The sequence below is a fragment of the Perca flavescens genome, chromosome 16 (genome assembly GCF_004354835.1).
Source record: "Perca flavescens isolate YP-PL-M2 chromosome 16, PFLA_1.0, whole genome shotgun sequence".
Classification (NCBI taxonomy): Eukaryota; Metazoa; Chordata; class Actinopteri; order Perciformes; family Percidae; genus Perca; species Perca flavescens.
The window spans coordinates 1,947,047-1,971,267 of NC_041346.1; the positions used below are offsets into that span (position 1 = coordinate 1,947,047).

General features: G+C 40.5%; 1 protein-coding gene across 1 annotated transcript; it reads right to left on the reverse strand.

Moving 5' to 3' along the window:
- Positions 1 to 3,913: 3,913 nt before the first annotated feature.
- hmgcs1 (3-hydroxy-3-methylglutaryl-CoA synthase 1 (soluble)) lies at positions 3,914 to 15,679 on the reverse strand. The gene is made up of 10 exons (XM_028600780.1): positions 15,520 to 15,679; positions 13,723 to 14,171; positions 13,246 to 13,371; positions 11,302 to 11,466; positions 10,079 to 10,247; positions 9,061 to 9,231; positions 8,242 to 8,348; positions 8,004 to 8,129; positions 5,894 to 6,051; positions 3,914 to 4,539 (listed from the first exon to the last, which is right to left on the reverse strand). Exons 2-10 carry the CDS (start codon positions 14,168 to 14,170, stop codon positions 4,462 to 4,464), a joined length of 1,548 nt encoding a protein of 515 aa, XP_028456581.1. The 5' UTR covers position 14,171; positions 15,520 to 15,679; the 3' UTR covers positions 3,914 to 4,461.
- Positions 15,680 to 24,221: the final 8,542 nt, after the last annotated feature.

The following is a 24,221-nucleotide window of genomic DNA, read 5'->3' on the forward strand; positions in this document are numbered from 1 at the left end:
TAGCATTATCCTGACTAAACTATGACATATCTGTTATTAGCCATCAACATACGTTCCTCTGATCTTAAATATTAGTCAAAATGATTCATTATTTCAGCTTTTTATCGAACACAATAATTGACCATGAATTCCAAAAATAAGTGTAAAACTAGTGTTAATAAGTTGGTGTTAGTTGTGTATATACTGTTGGTAATGGAAAGAAAGTGCAGAAAACATCAAAATAAGCGACAAAAACGTCAGAAAAAGCCAGCAAAATGTTGAAAAAAGCAACAAAAACAGTGTCTAAAAACAGGCTTCATTTTGACCCAGGAGGACAACCCAAGGGTTAAGACCATTTCATTACATTCACGATGATCTGTGGATTCTAAAGGATCCAAAGAATGTTATTTAACCACCGAGTGTCCTCAAGTGTTGAGGGTCCTGTTAAGAGAGGGCTCCGAGGGCGATGGAAAATTGCCCAGTCACACTCACAGAACCCCTGCAGATGTGAAGTGGTCACCAGTGTGTTCACCTGGGCATTGGTGACATCATGCTACCTGGGCAGAGGCATTTCTATTGGCTAATAAAGTGAGGCTCATACAGTATTTCATAGTTTAATACATGTGTAAAAATATCTCCTGCATAAAATCACAGTAACAGTTTTCTTTCTTTCCATTGTTTTTAATTATTTCCTTTTTAAGGTTACTATGAGGGGAATGGGGGTAAGCTGTGTGGTCACATAAAGTATGTCTCATTGTTCATATTCTATTGAAAAACTAAATGCATATCAATTACTTTAAAGCCAGTCCCAAAGACATGAAAGTGAGAAACATTGATTATATCTAAATCCACTAATCATTTTATGGTTTTTTTTGTTATGATTATTGGTAGAAAAAAGAATCCAACACAAACCCCACATGTTGATATCCATTTATTCTGAATTTACACATCTGAATCTACACACCGTCTGGATAAAATGTATCTGATGAGACATCCATTCATTTATATCTACACAAGATAAATAATCGTACATTTGTACCTGTATCATCAACATCGGTAAAGATCATGTGACCTCTGAGGCGGGATCCAGACAAGCATGTTGGTGACGCTGGCGTCAGCCTGAAAATGAACCAACTCTGACTGTACAATTAAAAAGAATATCTGTACATTATTAGAAGTAAAACTTTGTCTGTTTACAGTTCGTACATGCTTATTGTAAGGCTTCTCAAGAACCTAGTCACATTGACATCAACTGTCCCAAGTCTTTGAGCCAGTCCGAGCATAAACAGGACCAGGAACAGACCACTGCTGCTAATTTAAGGCTGATGTTTTCTGCCTGAGCTCGATCTGTTTCAACATTTGGTTCCTTGTTGCTGAGAGCAACTACTGTCAAATCAATGTCAAGGATTTACAGGAAGAAAAAACAAACTTGAGACAAAACGGAGAACAAAACAAGAATTTGCTGACTTAAGATTTGAAGCTGTTCAGTCCTGCATGTTGCATTTAAGTCCCGACCTACAACAACATGAAACAAAGCCCTTCGACATTAAGGCTTCAGTATGAATTAACATGTTACACTTCAGCTATTTCAATGAAACGGACAAGAAAAAACAACAACACTGGAACACTGCGGTACATATTCACAGCAGCGGTTTTAATGTGACACTGGTTTATATGAATGTGTGGCAGTTTGGTGTAATGACGAGAGACCCCAGTCAAAGTGTAGCAATCCCTGGCTCACAACATGATTTCACAACACAAACAACTCTTGCATAATTGTCCGATATATTGTTTACGCTTGAAGGTGCAATCTGTAATATTCGTATGACTCTCCACAAAATAAACAATAACTCATCGTCGGACTGCTGCTGCTTTCAAGCTTTAGATGAGGCAGAACCAGTTCGGCTCTGTGTATTTGCTGGGGATGCCCCAGACTCTCTGGTCCCTCAACTTCCCAACTCGGCACTCTGTAGTGTCCGTAAAACTGGAGCCACGTCACATTTTATTTGTAGGAAAAGTGAAGAACCTAAGCTGCCTTGCTCAGCATCTGTCAGTTTGTAAAGGAACCAAATAGACAGAAAAAAACCTTTAGTAGGCCACAGGTCATATTCACACTTGGTTTCCAGTGTAGGTTCTAAAGTTCAGTTTGGGTTGAACCGTTTTCAGGAGGTGGTGATTCAACATCATGGTGATTCCTCATTACACAAAGATGTGTTTAATATTTAGTCTGCCCTCGTTGTTAGAAATGACGTGAACAATATGTTAGAAACACCTCCAGCATAACAAGTTCAACAGCCGCACACAACACCACTCAGACTGATTAGAACCTAAAGTAAACCTAATAAAGTGCTGCTGCTGCTGCTGCAGTGGGGCTCCGCTCACTTGAGGCTGTTGTACTCAGCAGATGCAGATATTTGCAGTGTAAACTTAAGTGGGTTAGACATCATGTCATTGAAGGGCTGCATCTTGTATCCAAACGTTTGACTGGTACTGTATATAGTTTGGATTTTTTAAAGCTAAGGGTGTTGTATGGTCACTACTATAATGCTGATTGTACTATTAAAGGATGACACCAGAGTAATGTTTTTCTTTTAGTCGTCATTGGTTTAGAGAAGTCTAAACCCACGGATGTTTGCCGCACTCAACTACAGAGCACCATTTCCATACCAAGAGTAGGGCTGCAAGTTAACTAATCTAATGTCAATTAGTTGTTTGTTCTATAAAATTTCATTTTGTCAAAAATGTGGATCAGTGTTTCCCAAATCCCAAGATGACGTCCTCAAATGTCTTGTTTTGTCCACAACACAAATATATTCATACTGTCCCAGAGGAGAGAAGAAACTGGAAAATATTCACATTTAACAAGCTGGAATCAGAGAATTTAGACTTTTTTCTTTCTTAAAAAGTGACGATGATGAATCGATTATCAGTTGGCGATTAATTTAAATAGTTGACAACTAATCGATTAATCACTGCGTCTCTAAAGAGTGAGAGAGTTCAGACACGCTGCAGCATGACTACCGCAGTCCATAATGTTGTAGTGGCAACAATTTACAACTAACTTACTGTGTACTCATTCTTTCTCTGCTATGATCAACGGTTAGTGCACATGTTACTCTAGATGTGGCGGTAGTGAGGTAAAGTGGTTTGAAAAAGAAGAATGTGCTGCAATTAATAATCATATCCAATCTTATCAATCATCTAGTCTACAAAAACTATCATTTATTTTTTTTAAATAGTGAAAATGTCCACAAAAAAAACAAGCAAAACCAGAGCATCGAAACCAGAGCATGTTTGGCATTGCTTGATAAATTAGTAAAATGATCCCTTATTAAATATTATCTGACAATCAACTCATCTATTAATCAATTATCTCTTTCATCAATAGAAGAAACAAAGTGTATTTTATAACACATGTCCGTAGTGCATGTCCTCAAGTGTTTTCTTTATAGTCTTTAAAACAAAGAGACAGATGACTGGAAGGTTAAGTAAACCGGACGCAGAACAGCAGCAGCTACGCACTGTGCCAAATCACTCCATGGGTTTAGACATTTCATGGCAATAAAAGGCAAATAGAAAAACTAAAATGACTGGGGTTATCCAAAACAGCTTCAGTTAAATACGGATCTATGGAAGAGGGTGAGGCAGTTGACTATGTGTGTGTGTGTTTCCTAGGTTAACTTGTTGACTACAGTTCATTAGCTCAGCTACAGAAGTCAACAGCAGTTGAAAGTGAGAGTGCCCCCACTGTGTGCAGGCTAAGAGAGGTGCAGCATCACTTTGAGTCTACGTGTTCCTGATGTGCGGTGACAGGATCACATGACGAACCTGCAATGTCCTGTAGGGAACTGAGAGCATCTTTTCGAAGGAAATTGAGGTATTGAACGCAAACAGCTGCACTATTTTAAAGACATTAACACATTTGCAGCACACCACCTTTTGATCTTTTATTCAGCACGAGGCCCACAGCCATATTAACTATGTCCATTTCCTCTTCCTGCCACTGGCTGCCAGCTGCCAGGAGGGAAGTCTGCGTGTTGAACTCAATATCAGCAACACTCCATGCTAACATCTGCCTGTGCTTCTCCCAAATACAAATTGTCTATTTTGCACAAATGCAAAAAAAAAAAAAAAAAAAAAAAAAAGATGTACAAATGTTAAAAAAAATTTAAAATAAAAGATTGCTAAAACAAATACGTATTGTGATCAAAAGAGACTCTAGACTAGAGAAATAGGAAGTTTACTGTTGGACACTATTACACGTGGATGATGGGAAAGGTACTGGCAGTTGAGGAGTGTCTACATCTGTCCACAGGCCTCCACTGAACACTTTAGTGACACACTGCTCCAACCTAAATAAGGTGAATGTATAATGATTTTGGAGGTGACACTGTTGCCTCTTGCTAGCCTTCTGACCTCTAGTTTTGTCTAGTTATTACAGTTTTCAAACTCTTGATACCTCTCAGAGGTAAGTGAGGGCTGTCAGTTGCTGATGGCGGCGTCTGGGCCAGCAGTGGCTGCAGGGATGCGAGGCATCTTCTTGACTGGACTGGGGATGTGCTGGAGGCGGAAAACAGGCCGTAAACATCAGGTTAACAAAGCACCTCAAATACATTTCTTATCTGCGCTTCTGTTATTAACACACTAATCACATCAGTAAGACACCAGCAGCAACTTCCGGGCCTGAAAAGTAAAGCCAATTCGGAAGGGTCTTAAACCTGCATTCTATCCAACTTCCAGCAAGGGGCGACTCCACTGGTTGCAAAAAGAAGTCGGTTTCTATAAAAGTCTATGGGGAAATGACCCTATTTGTCACTTGATTTATTACTTGAATAAACATTTTCATAATGAGTTTATGGTTTTAATCGCTACTTTCAAGTCTTCCTTCAATAAAGCGGGGGATGCATTAGGGGTGTGGCTACACACTGACCTGTCAATCATGACAGAGGCTTTGCAATGCGTATCCATGGCACTGTGGACATTAAAATAGACCTGAACTTGTTTTTGGGTGTTGTCTGGTATCCATCTTAAACTGTGACCCTCTCACTGTGTGTTTTACTTCACAAGTTAATTGGATTACTTTGGTGGCCTAGAAAGGTCTTGTTTAGCGTTCTGCCAACCAAGCTAGCTAGCTAGCGCTGGCGTAAGCTGGTAACTTAAGTGAATGTCTGTCGATTTTCAACCAGCTCTGTGCACTGCCGTATATGCAGATGAATGGCGGCAGTACCCGGAGGTCCTCGTTTACCTGCCAGTAAAACTCTGCTGGATGATTCGTGTGAGAAGGGTTAAAAATCGACATCTACACCCTCTTTTAGTGTTCAGCTTAGCGCAGCACTATTGAAACCACACACAACACTGGCTTAGCTGCGTCATCCTCTCCAGCTCTGGCTCCAAAATGCCAAGATGGCGACAGCAAAAAATGCAAACTCAAGGCTCCAAAAACGGCAGTGCACAAACCAATGGGTGACGTCACTGATGCCACGTCCATTATTTTTACAGTCTATGGTAGGAAACAGTCATGTCATATTCACCAATCTGTTGCTCTCAGCTCCTCTTCTCATACAGATAGACTGTTTTCATTAACTAAGAATTAGCAGTCATATCTACTTCTTTTTGATTGTTAAGTCACCATCAGTAAAATTCACCATTTCCTCCCAGCAGATGTGTCACAATAAAAGCACTATGGCAGCTCAAAGGGCATAATCCCTCCACTTTCTGGCAGCCTTTTAGTATGATACATCTGCAGGAAGTATTGAGTCTTATTCATCAGTAACTTAAAGAGGGACACCACAGATTTTTCACATCAGTGTGTGTTTCCAGGTATTGGGGAGTACTACTGCATATATGAAAAAAGGACTATAATAATAGTATAAACACGTAGGAAACTCTGTCCTAAAGTTTATTCATCCTGTACCTCTGGTGCAGTGCTGGAGCGAACAAGTTCTGGCGCTGCAGTCAGGTCATCGTCCACAGGTCTTCGTGCATATTCCCTGCGGTGTTTGTCATCCACTCGTGTCAGGTACCACGTCCCTGGAAACAGATCCTCCACTGAGCCTCGAGGGACGTAGTTGGCTGTGCGAACAGAGCAAGCAAGCAAGCAGTTAGAGATGCAGGACTCTAAATATCGAATCAAATTCTGTTTGTAAGATTAACTCAGTGCCAACACCATCTCAAGACTACCGTAGCCAAAGTTTGTGCCAGTACACAGATTGATAATTGATAATGATTAGGAGGGGTTGGTGACAAATCTCCGACCACTCAAACTGAAAATCGAATACCTACCCATCAAGCAAATATTCAGATCCAGCCCTAATAATGATAATGTACTTTTTGACATAATAGCCTTCATGATGTTGGACACTCTTGGTCAGCTATTGATTTTTATTTATTTATGAACATATAAATCAGCTTGCCTTAAACTGAATTAAGTATGTAAAATTGGATTATTGTGGTCAGACAGTGATCCTAATCAAGACTGGAGCACCTCAGGGCTGCGTTTTGAGCTCCCTGCTGTACACACACGACTGCGTAGCCACTTTCCAACACCATCATCAAATTTGGCCTGATTACAAAGAACACTGAGTACCTTGACATGACGTGACATTTGATACGGGTCATGTAAACAGCATGTTCCATTGGGATATTCCAAATAAGGCTTTTTTCCAAATAAAGCATTTTCCGATCAAGACGTGGGATATTCTGGTATTATTCAGGTTTTGGAAGCATTTTTTGGATATATATACACCACGCATTTGGAATATGGGTCTCAATCAGGGTTTTTACTGCAGTTTAGAGCAGGGCGATATGGAGAAAATCAAATATCATGATATTTTTGACCAAATACATCCAATGGCGATTTTGCGACTATATTGTCGGGTTGACAATTGGGGCCTCACAAAAATGTACCACAATGAGAGTTTTGATAAATAATCACCAACAATATGGATACAATTATAAGTGGTTAAAGGCAAATAATATAACAGCCTGGTAAGTTCAGAAAAATACATCACTTTACAGCAATGCAGCCTTTACAACGCTATCCAACATTTGAGACGATATCTAGCCTCATATATCAATATCGATACAATATCGATATATTGCCCAGCCCTACTGCATATGTGACAGTTTACGTCCTCTTGCCCGTTTACGGCTTACGGTCAGTTCTGTGTGTTGCTATGGTTGTTGTACACAACCAACTAGCCAACAGTTTGCAAGGCTGTGATCAAGATGCATGCCCAAAAGAAAATCCTACATTTGGGATGATTAAAGACTTGGGTATCAAAAGGTTTTTGGATATGCACAAACATCGCCACGCTGACAAGAAGGTGGTTGAAGGAATGAAAGAGGAGGCTGTGTTTGCAAGTTTTTACAAGTCTGCCACCACAGATAGGTTGAAACAATCCTGTTATGCACTGCTGCATGTAAAACGGGAATATTAACTTTCACAATGTAAACAGCTTAGTAAGAATATTGTCTTTTTCGGAATCATCACGACGGCCTCTGGCTCAACTGATGTACATTGCTGGGATTAAGCCTGACATCCGGCGCGATGTCGCTCCATCTCAGCTATCTATGTATTTTGCAAGGGCAACGTTGCTGCACCCGGGGATTAGCGGTAACAGCACAAAACGGGACTGCAAGGCCCTGCATAGACTTGTTTGTTCTGCTGAACATGCAATAGGCGGTCCCCTACCCTGCCTTATGGATATTTACACCAGGCACTGCAAGATAAGGCTAAGATAATCATCACAAACCCCAACCACCAGAGGAACTGCCATTTCTCCCTGTTGATAATGGGAAGAAAGTACCGGATACACTGGGCGGCACTGAGAGGCTCAGGAGGAGATCTACCCTCAGGTCACTAGAATCCTAGATGAAGTCACTGCTTAAGACTCCAATTCTATTTAAAATATATATTTTTTTTTTAGGAGCTTTACTTCCTGAGAGACTTGTGATTGCCACTGTAAATAACCAATTAGATCCTTCAGAATCAGACATTGGCAGCAGTGACAGCAGGGTCATACCTAAGTGGTGTGTATCCTCTCTCAGCTTCATGTTCTCAGAGAAGACAGCAGGCGAAACCTTCTGCCTCGAGTCCAGTCGGACCTTCAGGTCACTCAGGCTGGACACAAGTTTGTCCAGACTAGAGCCTGAAAAAAAAAAACAGTCAACAAATCACATGGAAGAACACACTACCATTCGTTTCTATACGTTCTTAAGCCATCCACATCACACAACTGAACTGAACCATGGCTGACTTACCAGGTGTATGGTCCTGTGTGACTCTGAGAGAATACAGAGTAGCAGCAAATCCTGAACCGTAGGAGAAGACTCCAATCCTCTGTCCTGCTATCTGTGAAGCTGTTTGTCTGCAACACAGAGGCAACAAAGATTCTTCATACATACTACAACTCCAAGACTCAATTAGTTTAACTATTTTAATCAGCCATGCTTTGAGGGTAGTCATTTTGCAGCCAAAAAGTCAGTTTGCATTGACTTCACCAAACAACTGAAATGCATTTTCCTGTTCTGTTAACTTGCAATAAACTGCAGTAAAAATGTACTGCTGTTTGAAGATCTAACCAATTATCTTAAAATACAATTAGCAGCAGGATATGTCAAAGTAATCTTCAAATTTAAGGTGTTCATTTTTAGAGCTTATAGTTAATATAGGAGGTAGGTGAGCATATCTATATCAGCTGTTAGTCTGTGCACAAAGCTAGCAAGGAATGTCACCGCTCTCCAGTTAAAAAAATATATAGATATAGATTCTTCCACCAGATCTGGTCGTGTCATTCTGGATGTATTTCAGAAGGAGTGTCTAAAGCAGTGTTCTTCAGCAGACACAATTTGTGTTGTTTTTTCCATTCAAGTCTCAAATTTAAAGATGCTTTTGTTTTCCTTGTTGATATTTTGAGTTAGTTTAATTTGATACATTGAGACATTTCGCTATTTAGGTAGGTTGGCATTTACAAATTCCTGGAGAGACAGAGTTTGGCTTCCTGCCCCTTAAGGACATAGTTGCTACAGTAAACGAATAAATGAATGAAAGTCAGACAAAGGTTAGAAACTGAGACCTACTGTGCAATGAGTGATGCAAGGCAGCCGTAGACAGAGGGGGTGTACATGTTTCCATTCTGATTGGAGATCAGCAGGGAGGCCTTGGTCTTTGTCTCAAACAGATCTGCACTGGCCTTCATGAAGGCCTTCTCCACATCCCGGTCAAAGTAGGTCTCTTCTGGCTTTATATCTCTGCAATGCAAACACTGCAATGTTTTTTTGTTGTCATAGAATAACTGAGTTGTACTTTTGCCACCTTGGTAACAAAGTTGAGTTAAATACAGTTAACATCTATGGTAAGTTGAGGCAGAACTTTATAATTTAGGATTTGGAAGATGAGGAGGAAATAGTGTCAGGACTAAGGCAGTTTTGTAAGTTAAGGCATTGGGAAATACTTTCCACATGCAGAACAAACTGTAATACTGTACATTATAATGTACATGCATTATGAAGTGAGTCAAGGTAAGAGTCAAAATGGTAACAATCCTTTTCACTTATTGTCTTATGTTGCTGGGTTTGTATGGTTTATTATTACTGCTTTAATGCTGGTCAATTGTTTTGTTGCTGTCAGTTATTTCAGTGTTCCTTTAATTGTAAAGTGTACTGAGACCATGTCTAAAAGTGATTTTACACTTTAAATAAATAAAATGGCGGAAAACTTAGTGATGTGGAACTCAGCAGTCAGAGGAGATTAAATGGCATCATTGGCCATTTACAACCATGTAAACTAGCTCAAAATTAAGTAAATAAACTCTGAACCCATGTGACTATTATGTTCTGTGCCAACTGACGCTGCTGTGGCCTTCAGGGGCCACATTTGCAGTGCCCGGATGTCTATATACTTTGGTAACATACTGTATAAACCCACATCGGTGTCATATGTTTCATTGCAAAATGATTATTTCAGCCTAGGTGCCCCCACTATACATGAAATTTAAACCTTAGTTATTTTTGTAGACATTTCATGATTTCATGAAGTGAGCTCAAGCTGCATGGAGCTGGGACAATGGCATTTCATTTGATTCTATTCCGAGTGTACCTGAAAGCATCGAGGCCTGTGAAGGGTCCCGTCTCAGTGTTGGGGCTGGGGTGGCTCAGAAAGTCATTCAGCATCAGCCTAGCCAACGACTTCTGCACCAGCTTGCAGTAGGGAGAATGGAAGACTAGAAAGCCAAAGTCGTCCAGGCTGAAACGCTCTTCTGAACCCTCTGCGGAGAAGGAGAATAATTAAAACCACATAAGCCTACATGACACAGTTTCCGGTTTTAAAAGGTTGTTACTTGCTTCGCTTGGTCTCAAGAATTCCTAACACACTGGGTTCCATTTCATTGGCACAGTTGCAAAGAGCAAGAGAGAACAGTTGTTTACCCAAATACCAACACTTTGCCTTTTTCTGCTTTATCTGCATACAACCTCCCGTATCTCTGCGCTAGGTACAAAATACCAACATGACAAAGCTCCTTTCAAGATCAGGGACACACCAACACATCAAAAAGCTGTGTGTCTATGCGGTCATCAAAACCCAGCCCATTACATCAAGACCAGAGAGGAGGGCCGGAAATGTTGTGCTGCATATGAATGGTTCATAGTGTGTCTTTAACAGCCTCCTGTTCTCAGATATTGTACATGTTGGCACATCAGGTTAAAGGCTCATCTCATTAAACTACTTTATGGTCACTGAACTTAGGTAAACTTCTTAGCGCAGCAAGCAGGTAACGTCCTAAACCCTCTTAACCAATCAGGCTATTATGTGACCAGTCCCTCCACAACACTCCCATCCACATGCGTGACAAGCAACAGCACCTTTTCTACACATAGGTACATTTGACTAACAAATAAAACAGTTAAAGAAGAAGCATCAAACTGATACTGCCAATTCTAATATTTATAATGTAGCAGTATTTTGGCTTTGTTCTGCTGGAACCTTGGAAAAACGCTACAATGTAATGTTAATGGGAAATTGTGCACCTTCAATCGACGTCCACTAAAAGTGCTGTTTTTGCATCCGACAGGCTCAGATTATTATTGTGTCCGACAACATTATGGAAAGGATCCCTACAGAGATAGACCTTTTTGTTAAAGAGTAAGATCCTTTTAGTTTAACATGAAACATTCCAACAATCGCTATGGCCAAACTCACCAGACTCCAGTCAACCTGTTATACTTTTTCTAACTGTAATAAAAACATACAAACATGCCTACATGGACCAAATGTTGGGAGGATCAGTTACATATTGGTTATAGACAACAGTTTTGACCCACCTCTTTGCCACTGCGCATGGATCTTGTTGCGGTACACAGAGTAGCAGCGGTCCAAGGCACTCAGGTAGCACTCTATCGACAGCTTTCCGTCCACCACAGGATACTCGGACATCAGGTCTGGCTTGTAGAAGTCATATGCGTGCTGCATGTGGGTTCCTCGCAGACCTGCACCACAGCCATAGCAGTTGGCTCATCAGTTCAGCTCCCTCTATATATACACAACCCCTATAGTTTACAGTCATATATATATGTATGTATGACCACACTAAAATAGCGTCTAAAATAAGATGGATGCAATTTTGTTTTATGCTCAATTAAAAAGGTATGGCAATTAATAAACTTTCCAAGAATGACTAAACTAGTTTCTAGTATTTAGATGTGCATTTACACATGCAAATGTGGAATAACTCATCTAACCAGTGCACATTGTAAAAAACAGAGAGCCTGGCTCTTAGAGACAAGTTGTTGTCTAACAACATCATGGGGCCTTATTCACCAATATCTTCCTAAGTGTTTCCTTAAACTTTTTCTTGGGAAAGGTCTGCACCTGTGTTCTTACTGTATAAAGTTAATCCCATTGCACTCGTATCCATCCATTGCTTTCCATCCTACATTAGTCCAGAGTTGTAACTAAAACTTGACTGAGAGACCAGATAATCACGGTCTTGTTTTAAAATAATGTGCACCTTTGAGGAGTGCCATCACACCCATATATTGTCTGGACTGGACCCAACAGAAGGTGCAGAAGGCTTGGGTTTCATTTTGTGCATGCGCATATTCAATTCTATATTATTACTGTAGAATTGAAGAAAATCTCAATAACCAATTATTTTTGCACAAACATGTCAGCACCCAAATGTGCATAACTGTGCTCTTGAGTTTGCGTACACTCTGATCTTACCTACAAAAAAATCCCAAATAAGAAAACTGCGTAAGTGTTTTTTTTTTAAGAGGATGTTTTTTCTTCTTAAAAAGGGTAACTAGCATTTTTTCAACCTGGATTTTCAACTCTATTTTCCTATGTTTTTGTGTCTAAGTGACAACAATCTTTGACATTGGTCCAGCGGCGAAACAAGCTACAATGTAAGTTAATAGGGCAGTTGTGCAGCTAGTATTTATGTTCACTAAAGTGCTCGTTTTGCCGCTGACAGACTCAGATTAATATTCTAAGTGTCTGACAACATTATGGAAAGGATTTTTAAGGAAGTCGATCTTTTTGTTAAAGAGTAAGATCCTTTTTTTTAAACATAAAAATATCAGCCAAGGCGCCCGGATGGCTCAGTTGGTAGAGCGGGCGGCCATGTGTAGAGGTTTACACCTCGACGCAGCGGACCCGGGTTCGATTCCGACCTGCGGCCCTTTGCTGCATGTCGTTCCCCCTCTCTCTCCCCTTTCACTTCTTCAGCTGTCCTATCATTAAAGGCCTAAAATGCCCAAAAAAATAATCTTTAAAAAAAAAAAAATATCAGCCAAATTGTGTTCGCTTAAGCCACCAGACTCCAAATAAACAGTAATTTTAAGTACACTTCATTCAAAGTCGACAGAAACTAAATAAATCTAGGTAAGTACTGTTTTTTAAATGGAGTCTGGTGGGTTTAGTGCTAGCCTGGTCTGTGGCTGCCGGTTACACGCTCAATACTGGACCAATGTCAAAGATTGTTGTTCCTATCAGTCACTTACACACAAAAAGATAGGAAAACAGGGACCAGGTTGAAAAAAACGGTAGTTACCCTTTAAGAACGGTTGGTGAATGAGGCCCATTCATGTCAGTGCTCAACAGCCAAGAAAATTCAATCAAAATGTCAGTGACTTGGTACAAAAGTTAAGTCAACAGTAAACATTTGCATGATGGGATCAGCTAAATAACAGTGGGGTCTTATCAATATGTCAATAGTACAGGGTCCTGCCGGACGACTTGTGTGCAATGGTTATCACTTAACTGACCTCGTTCAAAGGCCAGAGGAGCATTAGGCCCGACCAGCATGGCCACTGCACCTGCACCCCCTGTAGGCCGGGCACTTCCTGTGGCGTAGACAGCAATGTCCCCCGCTACAACCAAAGCATATCGCCCTGCAGACAGGAAACATGAAAAGAAGGGAAACAGCAAGCCTGAGTTTTCATTTTTAAATAGACACGTCTCTTCTCTAAAATGTAATCATCAGCACAGTGGCATTTAACTTCACACAAGACTGTCGCAGCAATCTGTAGTTTAAGAGTGTAACAAATCTTTGTCTCAGTTACATTAGCAGCAATCACTATGAAATACTTAACAACGATGCAAGTGAATAAAAACATCTCCCTACTCTGCCAAAAAGACAAGCTGAAACATATTAGACTAAAAAAAAAAATGAAATCAATTCATGGAAAAATAAACAATGATACTAAAAAGACATCAACATGTACACAAGTTTGTTCACTCACCATCCCATGAGCTGGACTCCACCCAGTTGACAGCGTTGAAGAGTGCAGCTGTACCCCCATAGCAGGCGTTTGTGGTGTCAATACCCTCCACATCTGTATTGCCAGAGTCCTCAAACAGCTGCATGATGACGGTCTTGACAGATTTGGACTTGTCGATGATGGTCTCAGTGCCAACCTCCAGTCGACCCACACTGTCGTAGGACAGACCATTCCTCTCCATGAGCCTCTGGACCACAGTCAGGCACAGAGAGTTGATGTCCTCGCGGTCAGAGCAGAAGCCCATGCGAGCTTGGCCCAGGCCCACAGTGTATTTACCAGCTGTCACACCGTCTAATTGCTCCAGCTCAGCCTGGTCCACATACTGGGATGGGAAGTACAGTTCCAAGGCAATGATACCCACATCTTTGGGCCATGGTCCCAAGCAACTGATTGGTCCTGATCCCGGCATCCTGAATGAGTTGAGAAGAGGTTTCACATTCAGCGTTATATTCATTTGAAAAATATGTTGGAGTACACAGTATTTAACCAGATGCCTGCAATGCCTCCTGACTGCTAATGTAGGAATTAATTAATACAAATGACTAGATACAGCTCTCACACACAGACACATTTCATAGCAGTGCAGACATATTACACTAGGTTTATGTCGTTTTTTTTTTTATTTATGTAGCTAGTTTATTTGTCAGGGACAATGCAAAAAATATTGGAACATGTTACAATCCCTGAACAGATGTGTTGCATATAGGATTTCTAGCCAAGGTCTCACATTTTACGTTACAGCTCGCGTTATTTAGCTAATGTAAGTTAGCTATCTGGCAAGGTAAACGAGAACATTAACCATCTAGCATGTTAGCTAAGGTCGTTGTACTATAGTGTGACACGTATGGCGGTGGCTGAGATACTATTACCTGTCGTTATAAGACTAACGTTAACCAAACTAACTGTTAAACATCACTGGTCCTGTTGAACAAGCCACTAGCTTAGCTAGCTATGGTAAACAAGACAGCAAACCACCTAGAAAGAAGCAAACGCTAGCTAATTAAAAAGGCATAAGCAGGACCTTTTCATAACCGGCGTTAACTAGCTAGTTTAATGTGCCATTTGTTATGTCTTAAGTTTGACCGTTAGCTTAGCTTATATTGCGTATCACACGTACCTAAAGAGCTAGCTACATAAGGCTTGTGTTTAGAGGAGAGCAAAACTGGGGGAAAGGGCACAACTGGATTTCCTGGTATGACCGAGAATGACATCTGTAACCCGTTAGACTCTGTTACACTCAAGGGTCAATTATGTTTTATGCCTAAAAGACTATTTGACAATGGTTTTAAAAAATATTTAGTTGGATAAAATCCCTATTTTTATTTTTGGACACCGAGATTGTTTGGTCATAATAGTCCTAATACAGAGAAACAGCATGATGTCAGCCAGTTAGATTGCAACACGGACCAAATAGCTGACGGACCCGCTTCTCTTCCAACTCATGGGGCTGGAGGTAACATACAGCAGCTTGACTTAGGACTTTCGTCTTATGTTTTTTTGTAAACCAACTGTGGTAGACATGGGCTAACGTTAGCTATGCGAGTAAGGTTAACAAAACCCTGACTTAAACATTTCAGATTTATGAACATTCCACACAGAAACCTGAAATACTTACGTTAATATATCCCCTATTGAGAATAAACAGACGAATTAAACACATTTTAAAATGAGACATACACAAAGGTACAGTGATTTTCTTGTGTGCCTTCTTCGGGATTAAAATATATAGTTGCAGACCTTATATATAAGGCTTCTCACCTGTGTGTGAAGTTAACTCCAGAGACGGTGAGTTACTACTCCGTTATTATTTGGATCCAGCCCACCAGCCGGCAGAAGTGTATTTATATGTACCGATGATAGAGCAGTGTTACACCCTGCACTACAGCGCCTTGCTTCCTGGCCAATCACAGCTCGCAGACAACATGCGGCGCTACCAAGTCCCGCAGATTTCTGGCCAATCGGAGATCAGGAACCACAACCACGCGCCAGAGCTGTATCTGCGGTCCAATGCTGTGAGTTGTACGATGTCTGGTGACAGAGAAGGAGCCAATCGGACTGCAAAAGTAATTCCTGGCGCGGTAAACAGCAGTGGGCAGCGGTTGAATTACAGCACAGTGTGTCCATGACAACAGTCATCCATTCATACATTCAGAGGGTATGACCATCAGTCATCACTCAACTACTAATGTAACCGAGGGTTTCTTATATTGTCTAGAATAAAATACCTCACACTAATAAGTACTCAATTCCATAGAGATGTAATTAAATTACCATACTAATATACAAAAATACATTTCATTGCAGCCCACATCAGTTCATTCTGCAAGCACTTTGTGGATAATATGGAAGGGGCATGCAAAGTCATGCAAAGTGTCTTTGGCAGTGGCAGAAGAAGTAAACTGTATGATGTTCAGAGAACTCTTACTAAATAGAAGTAGGCTACTAAAGTATTCTCCATGAAATATTATTAAAGTATCAAAAGTAAAAGAAGCCTACTCACTGAAGGAACTCTTAATGCGTTCCATTATATCTTATGGGATTCTAATGCATTAAGGTGTAGCAGTTTAATGTTGTAGCCAGGTCCTTTGATATGTGACATTATATCATATTTTATAAAGTGATCATATGTTTAATGTGTAAAATGTGAATTGTTAACTAATAACTAAATCAGATAAATGTAGTGGAGTAAAAGGTTTAATAAGTATTAAGTAGAATAACACTAATACGCAAGTAGGCTAAGTTTAAGGAGCCTAACTAAAAAATTATACTTAGGCCTATAAGTACAGATCTTGAGTACATTATTTTGTATTATGGAAAAAGTAATTTAGACATACTGGGATGGCCACACCTGCTGTCACGCAGTTGATAAAATGCCTGCACCCTTCAGGCACTCACGCACTTGTCTTAATTTAGTTGACTTTGATCTAATTCACATCACAATCCTATTGATTGCACAGACATACATTACAGATAAATGATGACACAAAGCTTTTGTTCCATCTCTCTCATAGTTTATTTAGTTTGTTTAGTCGGTTTTGAAGCCTCGAGTTTGGCGATACGGGAAAATGAACCTCTTGGTCAGAGATCTGTTGGCAAAGGTCTATCCTCTTATGTCCTCCCCTCTGTCGAGGTCACTAAACATAAAATCACCAGTTTAGACAGGCTTCTCTTCAATTTTATCTGGAAAAAGAAACTCCACAAAGTCAAGAAGGAAGTTAAGTCTTTTAACATTCTAGATTTTGCTTCTTTAAACAATACCATCAAAACTATTTGGATAAAACATTTTCTAAAAAAAAAAAAAATCCAGATAGCTTGAGAAACATTATCCCAAACTTTCTGTTCCAAAAAGTAGGTCTTAACGTTATATTCACGTGTCCTCATGCTGGTAATCTTCTGATAAAACGATCCAACTTTCATAGGCAAGCTCTGGTTGCTCCCTTCTTTATAAGCAAAATGATTCCCCTCATAAAGGTTTGATGCAAATATCATATATAGAATGAATCTGTGTAATATGAACATTGGTTTAACAACAACATTCTGCTTGTGAAACTGTCTGACAATGATAGTCTTTTGTATTCCTATAATGCTTCTAAAGAGAGGTACATTGTTCCTGTCAGTCCATTACTATGGAAATGGAAGAAATAAAATATTAAGGTGCTGACTTTCCAAACAAATCCACAATCTGCTTGTAGTCAGTTGAGAAACGTCAGTGAAGCCTTGATTCAATTCAGATTTAGGTTTATATCTTCTTTCTGTTGGTTATAAGCAAATATTTATCTGTTATAATATGAGAAACGGCTGGTGTAATAAGGTAACTTTATACATGCAACATCAACTTACATTGGTATGTTGAAATGTGTGGGAATGAATGGCAATAGCATACAGTAGTTCCACAGGGTGGTACTGTAACAGCAAGCAAAGCAGAAATATCCATTTAAATGTGTTAATCTACAGTTGTTGTCATAAACGGAAGAACTACTCTGCAGAGGACCTTTGGGTTCAGAGGGTGGAGCAGTAGGAGAGGAGGAGTCTCAGTGGTGTGTGTGTGTATGTCTGCAGAGACAGTGTAGAAGGACAGAGCAGCAGCATAGCAGTCCAGATACACTGATTATACTCTCTCAGATCCAGAGGAACACACAGGGATAACGGTGGATTGCACGTCTTAAAGGTCCCATGACATGGTGCTCTTTGGATGCTTTTATATAGACCTTAGTGGTCCCCTAATACTGTATCTGAAGTCTCTTTTATATAGACCTTAGTGGTCCCCTAATACTGTATCTGAAGTCTCTTTTATATAGACCTTAGTGGTCCCCTAATACTGTATCTGAAGTCTCTTTTATATAGACCTTAGTGGTCCCCTAATACTGTATCTGAAGTCGCTTTTATATAGACCTTAGTGGTCCCCTAATACTGTATCTGAAGTCTCTTTTATATAGACCTTAGTGGTCCCCTAATAGTGTATCTGAAGTCTCTTTCCCGAAATTCAGCCTTGGTGCAGAATTCCAGCCACTAAGCCAGTCCCACAACAATCGATAGATCGATAGATCTTTATTGTCATTGTATGCGATACAACGAAATTCTGTTGGAGCAATCCTCTCCAAATAGCAGCATAGAGTAAAAAAATAAAGATATACACATACACATCCATATACATACATACGCACATACATACATACATACAGAGTAAGAAGATAAAAATATATATACACATACATACAGTGAGGAAAATAAGTATTTGAACACCGTGTTATTTTGCAAGTTCTCCCACTTAGAAATCATGGAGGGGTCTGAAATTGTCATCGTAGGTGCATGTCCACTGTGAGAGACATAATCCAAAAAAAATAAAAAATAAATCCAGAAATCACAATATATGATTTTTTAGCTATTTATTTGAATGATACAGCTGCAAATAAGTATTTGAACACCTGAGAAAATCAATGTTAATATTTGGTACAGTAGCCTTTGTTTGCAAGTACAGAGGTCCAACGTGTCCTGTAGTTTTTCACCAGGTTTGCACACACTGCAGGAGGGATTTTGGCCCACTCCCCCACACAGATCTTCTCTAGATCAGTCAGGTTTCTGGGCTGTCGCTGAGAAACACGGAGTTTGAGCTCCCTCCAAAGATTCTCTATTGGGTTTAGGTCTGAAGACTGGCTAGGCCACGCCAGAACCTTGATATGCTTCTTACAGAGCCACTCCTTGGTTATCCTGGCTGTGTGCTTCGGCTCATTGTCATGTGGGAAGACCCAGCCTCGACCCATCTTCAATGCTCTAACTGAGGGAAGGAGGTTGTTCCCCAAAATCTTGCAATACATGGCCCCGGTCATCCTCTCCTTAATACAGTGCAGTCGCCCTGTCCCATGTGCAGAAAAACACCCCCAAAGCAAGAATTATGACCAAAAAGTTCTATTTTGGTCTCATCTGACCACATGACTTTCTCCCATGACTCCTCTGGATCATCCAAATGGTCTTTGGCAAACTTAAGACGGGCCTTGACGTGCTGGTTTAAGCAGGGGAACCTTCCGTGCCATGCATGATTTCAAACCATGACGTCTTAGTGTATTACCAACGGTAACCTTGGAAACGGTGGTCCCAGCTCTTTTCAGGTCATTGACCAGCTCCTCCCGTGTAGTTCTGGGCTGATTTCTCACCTTTCTTAGGATCATTGAGACCCCACGAGGTGAGATCTTGCATGGAGCCCCAGTCCGAGGGAGATTGACAGTCATGTTTAGCTTCTTCCATTTTCTAATGATTGCTCCAACAGTGGACCTTTTTTCACCAAGCTGCTTGGCAATTTCCCCGTAGCCCTTTCCAGCCTTGTGGAGGGGAACAATTTTGTCTCTAGTGTCTTTGGACAGCTCTTTGGTCTTGGCCATGTTAGTAGTTGGATTCTTACTGATTGTATGGGGTGGACAGGTGTCTTTATGCAGCTAATGACCACAAACAGGTGCATCTAATTTAGGATAATAAATGGAGTGGAGGTGGACATTTTAAAGGCAGACTAACAGGTCTTTGAGGGTCAGAATTCTAGCTGATAGACAGGTGTTCAAATACTTATTTGCAGCTGTATCCTACAAATAAATAGTTAAAAAATCATATATTGTGATTTCTGGATTTTTCTTTTTAGATTATGTCTCTCACAGTGGACATGCACCTACGATGACAATTTCAGACCCCTCCATGATTTCCAAGTGGGAGAACTTGCAAAATAGCAGGGTGTTCAAATACTTATTTTCCTCACTGTATATATATATATACACATACATTTTATATATATATATATATATATATATATATATATATATATATATATATATATACACATATATATGCACATACACAAACACATTCTAAATAAATAGATAAAACAGTGAACACAGCAGTTATTGAGTCCATTTGCACTGAGGGGGTAAGAGGGGGTAAGAGATGTGTGTATTTTTATTTATTTATTTTATTTTTTATGTTTGTATGCATGGATGTGTGTATGATTTTTCTAATATGTTCACAGCTCTGGGGAAGAAGCTGTTCCGGAGTCTATTTGTGCATGTGCTGGGGGTTCTCAGTCTGCCTGAGGGGAGGGGGGTGAACAGGGAGTGTCCGGGGTGTGAGGTGTCCTGCCTGATGTTTGGCCTTGACCAACTGCCACTTTGCTCCTTTGAAAGCCATGATGTCTCTCTCTCTCATGGGGGGGCCAAATTCTCTGGGCGGCCAAAGCAGAGAAAGGGGAGGTAACCTTGCTCCTTATGACCTCATAAGGAGAAGATTCCTGATTGGTCCATCTGAGCTTTTATTTTCTCAAAGGCAGAGCAGGATACCCAGGGCTCGGTTTACACCTATCACCATTTCTAGCCACTGGGGGACCATAGGCAGGCTGGGGCAACGCATATTAATGTTAAAAAAACCTCATAAAGTTAAATTTTTATGCCATGGGACCTTTAACACATCCCCCTTTCTGACCACTCTTTCGCCGCCTTCATATTGGCACAGTAGATATGGCTGCGAAACGACCGGAAGTCATTCATGTCCTATGGAGATTCGAATCGAATGAGTCCGAACCAATGCGAACGAATGAGTTTCGAAAACAATTGTGGCTGTTGGTCATCCAGATGCTTTTAAAAATTGAATTCTTATGATGGACGGTTTCTATCTCACCATCCGAGCGGAAGTTAGCGTTGCTATGGTACTGATAAACTTCTTAACTTTTAATGAAATAAATGATGGTTTCATAACAATATGTTGTCATGTAATTTTTTAATTTTAAAGTTTGTTAGCAACAGATCGCACTATTGACATTATACTGCTATATCACATTTAACCGACCTGACATATCAACATCCTGGGCAACTTTACTCCACGCAGCAGCCTTTCTGTTTATATCTCTATAGCCCTCAGATGAGAGGTCACAGAGAATTGCCTTTTTTTTCCTACTTGCTTCCGACGCTTTCAACGGAGTAGTACAACATCCACTGGGGGGTGCATTGTGTATCACCGAGCTGATTTCAAGTGCCATTGTGAAGGCGGCGTTAGTCAGATTATCACAACTATCTGATGAGAGGAGAACACAACAGAAGTGATAAATGAGTGTTTTCAGAGACTCGCTTCATCAGCTGTCAGTCAGTGATACAGCACATCCACTATAAAGACCAGCAGGGACTTCAGTCCTGTTCAGACCACAAGTGGAGCGGCTGTGTGGCGTAACCTGCTTCCTTTCAGCTCTCATGTTAATGTATTGGAGTGAACCATGGGCGAAAGCAAAAAAAAAAAAAAAAAAAAGTGGGTGGGTCCTCCCTTGCTAGTCAGTGAAGACGGGCATGGACTGGTACAACTAGCCTATCTCATTGAACAGGATTCAAAGAGCTGCTGACACTGGTTGATTGATGTTAACGTTACAGTACCTCGCAAAAATGTCAGATAACTTCCCCAGGAAATCTTGAGTGTCAAAGACTTAATTTCCTGCATTCGGATACATTTTCAGGCACACATTTATGGGGAAATCTTCTTAATTCCTTTCAAAGGAAATACAAAATTCTGCAGGTAACAATACAAAATTTTGCATTTAATGGAATATAATGCAGTAAGGGAAGGCTTTCGAATTCGACTACATTTGACCACAAAGTCCACAAAGAACAGGGCATATCTTTTTCCCAAGCAGCACGTTTTGCTCCTTAGTTGAAAGATGTAGGAAAGACTTAGGTAATGTAACTGCTCTTACTGTTGTACCTAATTTGGATAATAATACAATACTGTTATGATTATAAAACATAATTAAGTGTAATGATTTCTATTGATCCAAAAATTGTCAGTGATGTTGAATGGCCTGTAGGCCGACAGTAGAGTAACGGACCACCCCTACGGTTCAGCAGGCATGTGAATCGAGGGTCACTCTGCAAACGGAGATACCATCAGCGCTATACAGCAGAGCATTCGGATCCAGTCAAATCAGCGCCAGCCGCACGTGTAGATACAGTAGTGGCTGTGGGTGAGAGGGAGGCTGGCTGCTGACAATCACACGTGTTGGCGCTCGTGATTTCTATATGCAGGAAAAACCCTGATTTAGTGACAGTTTGCAAGCTAACAGCCAGAGCAGCAGGCGCGAGTAGTGAAAACACGGATGGAGTTTAACTTATATGGCTCTGAATGGGCCAAGTCAGAGCCTGTCTACGGAGAGCCTGTTCACTCCCTATTTAGCCCCATTGTACCAAATGTGGTTGAAGTTCCACCAGAGTTCCACCGGGGGCTGATCACGGATGAGTGCAAAATGAATGGGGGTCTAAATTTGTCTCTTTCGCCTGATTGTCGTTGAGAAATGTCAGATTTGATTGTAGTTTTTGCAAGTTCAACATGGATTATAGGTCGAAAGTTAGTAGTAAGTGTACTTATGTCCTTTTGTTTTCTTACAAGTTGAGTCGTCGTTGCCCATAACACGCTAGCATTCTGCTAATGGATGCTGATTGGTCAGTGAAGGACTGATTACGACCAGAGACCCCGCTTGATGGCATCCGAAACGGAACCAGAATGTCAGAGCCCGTCGACGTCTGTCTGTCAATATTTCAGCGTGGTCTTTAAAACATCAGCAAACCTCTTTCTAGCACATGTATAGACAGGGAGAGTCTAACCTCTCAGCTGTGTTGTCGATGCCTCGGCAAATTAACATCATCTCCACATAATCACCAGCAGCGCTCAGTAGCAGCACATGTGCATTTAGTAGTCAAAAGGTCCTTTATCCTAATTTTAAACTCTACCAATGTTGGTAGGTAGACTAATTTAAGATGCTTCTGCAGTTTATACCAGGATGAGGGTGCAAAAAATTTAAAAGCACTTTCACCGAAAACAGTTCGCGTTCGGGGAATTGTTGGGTATAAACCCCCAACACTTGTAACACAACCTGCACACAAGAAAGACACAGAGAATTGAGTAGTTTTACTTGCAAGGAGAGTGCTCGGAGACTGTTCAGTTACAATCCTCCCAACTCACTCTGAAAAAGTCTCCGCTCCTCTTGCTTTTTATTTCATTAGGAACGCCCTAGGTACATAAGGTTTCAACTGCTAAAGGGGAAGGGTGCACACATAAATCCAGTTGAAACCAGTTTGAACATTTCCATATTTTGGGTATGACTGCTTGCTACTATACGCTATCTCTTGTTCTTGCTTGCTATCTAAGCTTGACAGCAGAGTTGTCTTTCTCAGCCTTATGTAGCCAATTCCTCTTCGCCGGGCACAACTGCAACTGTCTGCATCCTCTCACCTTGAGCCACAGTTCCTGTAACAAACTCACACAAACACATATTATAAAGGCAACAACAGAATAGTATCTTCATTTGGTATGTACTATTATAACAGTAATAGAATATAGTAAACGAGTGGAATAACTTATGTACAATTTCTCCAACAGGAATGTCATACATGATTTGCCCATATGATCGAAGATTACATTTCCCAGTGGTGACTTTAGAAGTCAGGAGAGAACATAGGTAAGGAGGCAGTTTACACAATAAGGCCTTAAAAAGAAAAATGTACCAATGCTCCAACCTGCGATTGTGCAAAGAAGGCCAACTAACACTCTCATACAAGCTACAGTGATGAGTAAGAAAACTAGAATTAGTTACAAATCTTAGTGCTGCATGGTATACAGAGTCCAGCATTTTCAGAGAAGATTGATATGCATGCATGTATAAAATATCACCCTAATCCAGCAATGACAGAAATGTTGCTTGTATAAGTGTTTTTCTCACACTAAAAGAAAAACAACCTTTGTTTCTATAATAGAAACCCAACTTCACTCTAAGTTTTTTGTTAGACACTCTATATGATGCTTGAAGGACAAACTTTCTTCTAAGAAGAAGCCAAGATATTTATAGACTGACACTAGTTCAATTACTCGCTCATGTAGAGTAATAATCTGACAAGCATCGTCGGAGTTCCTTGAATTGGAGAAGCACATCATTTTAGTTTTGTCTGAGT